Source organism: Cryptomeria japonica, chromosome 3 (genome assembly GCF_030272615.1).
Source record: "Cryptomeria japonica chromosome 3, Sugi_1.0, whole genome shotgun sequence".
Lineage (NCBI taxonomy): Eukaryota > Viridiplantae > Streptophyta > Pinopsida > Cupressales > Cupressaceae > Cryptomeria > Cryptomeria japonica.
Window position 1 is genome coordinate 48829285 of NC_081407.1, and position 7910 is coordinate 48837194.

Below are 7910 nucleotides of genomic sequence, written 5' to 3' on the forward strand. Positions count from 1 at the left end.
GCTAGTAAGGGGAAAAACGCTCTCCCAAACATTTGCAAATTGTTTTCCATTGATTCTTGCCAATTCTAAGCGAATTTGAAGTTGTTTTTGAAGCAAAATTAGATTCTCAGGTAGATTTTGTGATTTTTTCCTTTGTTTTTTCAAAACGTTTTATTTGTTTTTTGTTGCATCTAGATGAATAGAAAATCATTCCTAAGTAGTCAAAAATGATTTAGTCATTGAAACAAGATTTAACACCATTTTTGACAATTTTTGTTGATTTTTTCCCTTTTTTTGAAGAATCTCTAGTTTTTCAAAAAAATTTAAACCCTAATAGTTTTTTTAATTTATTTTTAAACTTTGAATTATGTCTAAAATTATTTAAACTAATTTAGATAGTTTGCTAAATTTTTTAACTAAAATATTAACTTTATCTTTTCACTTTGTATGTGTAGGTTAACAGTTAACCATTAATTTATAATGACAAAAATAAGTAGTTCAACTTTTGCTTCAGCTTTAGAGTATAACTGGTCAGTGGAACCATTCCCATCTAGATATGTAGGCACCCTTCCTTAAGTTGCTAGAGATAGGACTTCGAGGTATGCCTATGAAGGACTGGAACTTGGGTTAGTGATATGCATTAAATGTGACAAAATATTTCATGGAGGCATAAACCGTCTCAAATACCACCTTGCAAACATTAATAAGCATGATGCTAGGGTATGTCTTAGGGCCACAAAAGAAATAAAAAGAGACGTTAATGTCATTCTTGTAGCTGGGGAAGAGAAAAAGTTGCAAAGGATGAGGGTAAAACTAGCCATGAGAGAAACCATAGTTGAATCTCAAGGTGCTTCAATTGACCTTGAAGAAGAAGAAGAAGCACTTCAGGGCATAGTGGGCTCTCGTCGTGGCCCATGTATCCGCAAACTCAACACCACTTCGGCCACCACTTTTACTTCTTCTAGTAGAGAACCTGCTACATCACAATCATAAACACACAGTCTATAGGTAATTATTTTGTGCCTAGGAACACATATGGAGAACAACCATCATTAGAGGCAATTGGATGAAATAGGGAGGCGCATGAGAAAATAGACATTGCATGTGTCAATTTTTGGTACTTCAACAACATCCCTTTCAATGTGGCAGACAATCTTTATTGGCTTAATTTGGTTACCACATTAACAATTTCAGGAAAAGGATGCAAGGCCCCTTCTCGCAGGGATGTGGGTGGGAGGTTAATAAACAATCCACTTGATTTCATTTTTAAATGTTTTTTTTTTTGGTCCAGGGGGTTGAGCTTAGTTGGTTAAAGCATTGAGTTCTCAATGTGGAGACCCAAGTTCAACTCCCAAGAGGGACATCTTTGTGGAATTCTAAGTTGCGACTTTTGGTCTTCCATTGGTTGTATTTTTCACATTGTTTAAAGTGGATTTTTAAGTTGTGACCCTTGGTCTTCCAATTGTTGTTTCTAGTTCGGTGCTCGAAAAGGAGCTTGTATTTGTGCTGGAAAGGAGATAGTATTTGTAATAAGCTTGCTCGAAAGGAACTGATATTTGTAATAAGTTTGTAATTGTTCTATGATACTTAATACAAAAAAATGTTTTTTTTTTGTTTATATAATCAAAATTGTGTACTGACTTAATTTCACTTTGTTCTTGTAGGTTTCTCACAAATGAAGTTGATAGGGGAAAAGAAGTGGTGGAGGACCAAAGAAAAGAATGGAGGAAATATGGCTACACTATTCTTTCTGATGGGTGGACAGATGACAAAAACCGCACCATAATTATTTTTTTTGGTTGCTTGCAAGAACAATGTGGTGTTCTTGAAATTGGAGGATGCCTCCAACAAGTTGAAAAATGTTGTGACTTTGACTTTAATATTGGAGCAAATTGTCATGGAGGTGGGAGTTGAGAATGTGGTACAAATAGTCATAGATAATGCAGTAGCATATGTGGTAGCGAGTAAAATCTTCCTAGATAGGCACCCCGCTCTTTTTTGGACACTTTGTGAAAGACATTTCCTTGACCTTCTTTTGGAGGACATAAGAAAACTTGATTGGGTGACTCTAGTTGTGGAAGATGCAAGAATGATCATAAAATATATTTACAATCACCCTTGGGTTCTTCACTTGATGAGATTTCACACCCAAGGGAGAGATTTTGTAAGAGCGGGTATCACAAGGTTTGCAACGATTTTTTTGACGTTGCAAAGCATTCTTGGTGCATTGACTTCTTTGAAACAAATGTTTGTGATTCAAGCATGGTTAGACTCACTTTATTCAAAGAAGTTTGAAGGAGAGGGTGTTGCATGCATAGTTTTCGATAACCTATTTGCACAAAAAGGTTGTAGAGATTGTAAAGGTAACTTCAAAACTTGAATATTTAATTATTCTTGATTCAAGTCTCTCATTTTTAATTTGTAACTTCAATAATTAATATTTTTGTAATTTGTATTTTTTAATTTTAGGTGTCAAAGCCCTTGGTTAAAGTTCTCTGCTTGGTAGATAGGGATCAAACCTCAATGGAGTATGTTTATGAGGCAATGGATAGGGCCAAGGAGTCTATAAAAAATTACTACAAGGGGGAAAGACTCAAATTTGATCCCATTTGGGAAATTCTTGATAAGAGGTGGAACAATCAGCTCCACCACTCCATTCATGAAGTAGGGTACTTCTTCAACTCTTGTTCTATGTTCAAGGATTCTTACACAGATCCTAATGGAGAGGTCATGGAAGGCCTCACTATATGCATTTAGAGGATGATACTTGAGGTTTGAGGTGAGAGGCCTTGTTGTGGATGAACTCCAAAATTATGAGGAAGCAAGGGGTAAGCTATTCTCTTCAGAGCTGGTCAGGAGATGAAGAATCACTCAATCCCAGATATAACATTTTCCACTTGGATTTTCGGGTCTAAAGTAATTGATAAACTGGTAAAATATGTTTTCACTTTTCACTTTGCTTTATAATTTTTTAATATTTTATTGTGCAGATGCTTGGTGGCAAAGTTGGTGAGGAAATACCCCAAATCTCAAAAAAATTGCCCTAAGAATCTTATGTTAGCCTTGTAGTTCATCTAGTTGTGAGTGTAATTGGAGCTTGTTTGAGTTCATCCATATGAAGAAGAGGAGCAAGTTAGCTCAAAAACACCTCAATTACCTTGTCTTTGTGTAATATAATCTTCAATTGCATATAAGGAAGGTAAAGGAAGCACCAACTGGTCCAATTGATTTGGATGATATAGGTTCTTACAGTGATTGGACATAGCGGGAACAACCTCCATTGTTTACATAGGATGCCATCAATGATTTGGAGAGGCAAGCTATGGAGGAGGGGGGCGGATTTAGTTTCACACTGTGTTACCCTCCCCATTTTCTTGGGCATTTTATTCTCACATCATCAAAATAAGGAGTGTTCATTTAGTTTGGGCTTGTGTAAGTCTCAGTTTTTGTCTTGTTGAAGTTATTCTTGAACTGGAACTTGTCGGTTGAACCTCTTCTAAGTTCAAGGTTCAAGTTCAAGCAGAGTATGTTGTAGTGCAACTTGGTTTTTAAAGAGTTAAAGGTCTTTGTAACAATTGTCATTGAACTTGGACTATTGAACCTTTTTAAAAAGTTCAAGGTTCACAGTTCAAAGTTTTGAAAGTCGAGTCATGTCTGAGTCTTGTTTTTGTAACATGTGAGCCATGGCATTTTGGTGTTTTTGTCTTGGTTTGTCCTTTTTTGTTCTTTTGAACTTGAACTTTTGAGCCACTTTTCAGAGGGTTCAAAGTTCAAGGTTCAAAGATTGATGGCTTTAAAAATAAAGAAGCACCACATCAACAACAATCATATAAGAAATATTCTAGATTCAAAAGGTGAACCTCGAGGAGATGAGTTGCGATGAAAGACCGTACTTGAGAATAATCATTAAAAGGAAAGATATGAAGGGAAAAAACTTGTAATTAATGCATTATCAGAATTAAGTCTTTTCAGAGTAATCTGGCATGAAGAAGTATGTGGTTACAAATCATAGCAAATCCTGTAACCGAGTTTTAAGCTTGCCCTCAAGATTTGTTTTTAAAAATAATTACTTTGCCTTCTTCATTTGCCCAATTTGGTAAGTAGAGGATTTGCGTAGGTGATATTTTTTGTTCTCGACCCTTTGAATCCAGAGCTCTGCATGAAAGGTGAGTTAAAATTTTTCCTCTTACTCTTGTGATTTCATAAATTGGAAACATTATTTGGTAGTTCAATTGGTTCAGTCCATTTCTCCAGCAGAGTCGCCAAAAATCCGTTGGTTAATAGATTTGGCTTCTCTAAAATCTCTATTCTTTACTTAACTTCCGTTACCCTTTAAAGACAAATTTGCAACCGCACAGCGGGATAAACGAAAATAATTCGTTCTCCTCTGAATTAAGTTACAACTCCCTTCAAGGATCTTCAATGAATTAACTTAATCTATGAGTTCATGTACACTTTTAACCCGAAAGCATTAAAGGCATTCACCTCCATACATCAATATTCTACGAAGATGCAAAATAATCATATCAATTTAAGAAAATAGCTCACTGACTATCTTAATTGATCCAACTTAATGCATAGAAATGAAAGAAGAATTTTCAACTCTTAACTTTGTAAGTATTTTCAATATGAGGAATGAGATCAATTTGAACAAGAATTTATTCACATAGAAATAAATTCCCTAGATTTAAACACACAAATTCAAATTGTCAAAATCGATTTCATATATTTAATCACAGATGAATAACTTTCCTCATATCTTGAAAAATAGATAAAGTATCTAGAGCTTACTTCAACAAACTAACAAAATTTCTTCGACCCTTCCAGAGTATTAGAAAGTAGTTTTTATAGCTACAACCTGGCTAACAATTTAAAGAGGGAAACATGAAAATTCAATATTTCCACCCCGAAGTTTAAGAGAAGTTCACTTAAAACTAAAAAAACCTAAATCTGTCAAAATCAATGATAAGGTACTAACAGGGGACCTTAACATGGTACATGAGAAGAAAGTAGTTATGGAACATTCTGATTGGGCTAAACAGTTTTGACAGTTGCTGCATTCCTCCATTTAACGTAAGCAACAAAGAAGTCTCAAATTAAAGCACCATGACGGAGTCCCACGTGTATCATTCTCTCCTTCCAGACCTCTTTTTACCTACGAACCTATGTAACTTTATCGGAATGACTGTCCAAGTGTCCAATGCATAAGAACAAAAGAGATTCAATCTTTGCAATGGTAGTCAGATCATTCAAAATTAGGTCCTTAGCATCTTTGACATAATTAATTTTGCCTTCAAATGATTCTGTTATAACCTCCACAGCTTCGAGGGTCTTCCCATCATCTTTCAGACACTTGATCTCGATGCACACAAGTTCATTACACATGGATGAAACTTATTCTGCGAGCTGGTCCACTAGTTTTGCAGATTCTTGATAAGCTTGCTTTATGAGAGAATTCCTCCATTCAATATTTCTCTGGCAAACATACACAATACTATCATCTAAGCTAGCTATAGGTTTCTCAGAGAAAAACTTCATTACCCCATAGATTTGGACTTCTCGCATTTGTGCGGCTTTCGCTGCCCATTTACCTTCTTCATTTTTAAAATTTATGATTTCGGCTTCCAACTCCTTCATCACCATTAATGCTCCATCGTAAACTCTGCAAAAATTAATCATATACTCCGCACCTGATTTATGAATTCCTTCTAACCACTCCATCACAGGTTCTGCAACCAACTTGCATTTTTGTATTTTCTCGAGGGTCTTTTGATTAGCAGGTGACTTAGGGTCAAAGGACGTTGGAATCTGCGACAAAGGATGAGGGTTTGGATTATTAATTGCTTCAATATACTTTTCCATTCTCCTTAGAATTTCTTTCATCTCATGCTTATCTCTCTCATCCTTCCATGTTCTATTGAGTATTTTCTTGGTCGATGTTTCAAGATGGAAGACATCAGTTGCTCGGGTTCCAGTGCCAAGACAAACCTATGACTGATTTTGAGAGAACTATAAAAACATTAGGGAGGAATAGGTTTGATAATGTGAAAGAATTTTTTGATTCATTTGATGATGATCAGAAGCAACAAATTATTCAAGAGATAATCAACCACTTGTGTCAATACAATCGGTTACCTCATGATATTGAAAAGGATATTTCTGATTCTTTGTATTCTGTTCTTGTAAATAAGTGGAAAATGATTGTTGAACAAGATCAATAAATTATTAATAGAATTATCATTCAATATTTTCCTGAATTACTTAGAGATGAATTATTAGCATTGCTTGATAATTTCAAAGGACAGTTTCATTCTAAGGCAAGAAGATTGAAGTTATTGAGTGGAAAGGTTCAATCTGTTGAAGTTGATACTCACTATATAGCAAAAAATATTCAAAGGATGCATGAGAAAATTAAGTCTCATAAAACTGATCAAACAGAGTCTGGAGCTCAACCAGTGTTAGATGAAGAAATTATTGTACCAGATCTATCCTATTAAGCATAAGGATGACACTACTTCTCTACCAATTATCTTTGTAGATGATACTGATGAAATCCAGGATACTATTGATACAACTGGTAATATCATTGAACCAGTTATGGAACCTTTATAGCAACCGGTCATTACTATTACAAAGGAAGCAACTGAAGCACCGATCATTGAACCTAGTGTGGATATTCAACTGCCACCAGAAAAAGAACACCAAGTAGAAAATCAACTGCCACTGGTTCCAATAGATACATAAGAGAAACAAATAAGAAATAGAGAAAGAGAAACCGAAGAAAGAGGTTGAAGTGAAAGAAACTGAAAAGAGAGAGAAAACAGAGGAGAAGATACTAGATGAAAAGGAAAAAGTGAAGGTAAAGCAACAAATTGATGATGAGGATGACTCAATAGGCATCAAAGGGCTTATAGATGTAGATAATATGAGTGCATCTGAACTCATGGAGATTGATACAGTGATGCAATCTAGAGCTCAAAAGAAAAGATTGGAAGAGCAGAGAAAGGAAGCAGAAAAAAATCAAACTTATGTTGAGATTCTGTCAAGTCTCCTACCAGAGACTGACACTGGAAATGTGACAACCCCTATCGACAAGCTTGGTCAGTTGGTTGCTGATGCTTTTGACCAACTGAAGTCTCTTGAAGAAGTTGCTCAGACTTTAGCTGAGAAGAATTACATAAGGAAAAGAGGAAGCAAATAGTGAAAGATATTGATACAGGGAAGATTGCTTTATCTCTAAATAAAGATCTTTTGAAGACTGCTATTGAAACTGGAGGAAGGATATTGGCCTATACATCTAACGATTCATTTTTCTATCCCGATTTGAAGAAGAGGCGAGAAGAGACAGAACAAGAACTAGAAAGGATATGTATCGCCTACATACCTTTACAAGATTCAGCCTTAGCATTTGGCAAATCAGTTGATGACTTGTAACATCGGTTAGATATTTACGATTGTGAATAGGCTAAGAGACTCCGATCCTTGAAAGAACTAAAGAACTAGTTGAGACCTAAAGTAGACATTTTACAACGGACATACAAGGATGCATAAGCGGCTTTAGTGACTCCAGAGATGAGCACAGTGGATGCAATGGAATAATTTGCCGCACAAGTTATGACAACCATTGAGATCACTGAAACATTATTAGAAACATGGCATAATGATTTTACTCCAATGAAGATCATTTTCAATGACATTTTCTTGAAAATTGCAGTGAACACTCCTTGAAAAGACTTATATTTTTGTATATGTAGTTTTTGATGCAACTTTTGATATAATATATATGTATTTTACTTTTCAATTTGACATTGTTGTCAAAGGGGGAGTAGAAATATGTATGTGTTGTGAAAATTTTGTATGTGTTGTTAAGGGGCAGTAGAAATATGTTTGTACAATTTTTGTAAGCACACTTAGTTGTAAAGTTGTAAAAT

General features: G+C 35.2%; 1 protein-coding gene across 3 annotated transcripts in view; it reads left to right on the top strand.

The window, feature by feature from the left end:
- The window catches only part of LOC131033048 (truncated transcription factor CAULIFLOWER A), a 71160-nt gene extending 68883 nt beyond the window's left edge, over positions 1-2277 (top strand). For all 3 annotated transcript variants that reach the window (XM_057964176.1, XM_057964166.2, XM_057964180.2), the window contains one exon: positions 1644-2277. In XM_057964176.1, the coding sequence (XP_057820159.1) occupies positions 1644-1893 (250 nt within the window). In that variant the 3' untranslated portion in view covers positions 1894-2277. The remainder of the gene's footprint in view (positions 1-1643) is intronic.
- The last annotated feature ends 5633 nt before the right edge of the window (positions 2278-7910 follow it).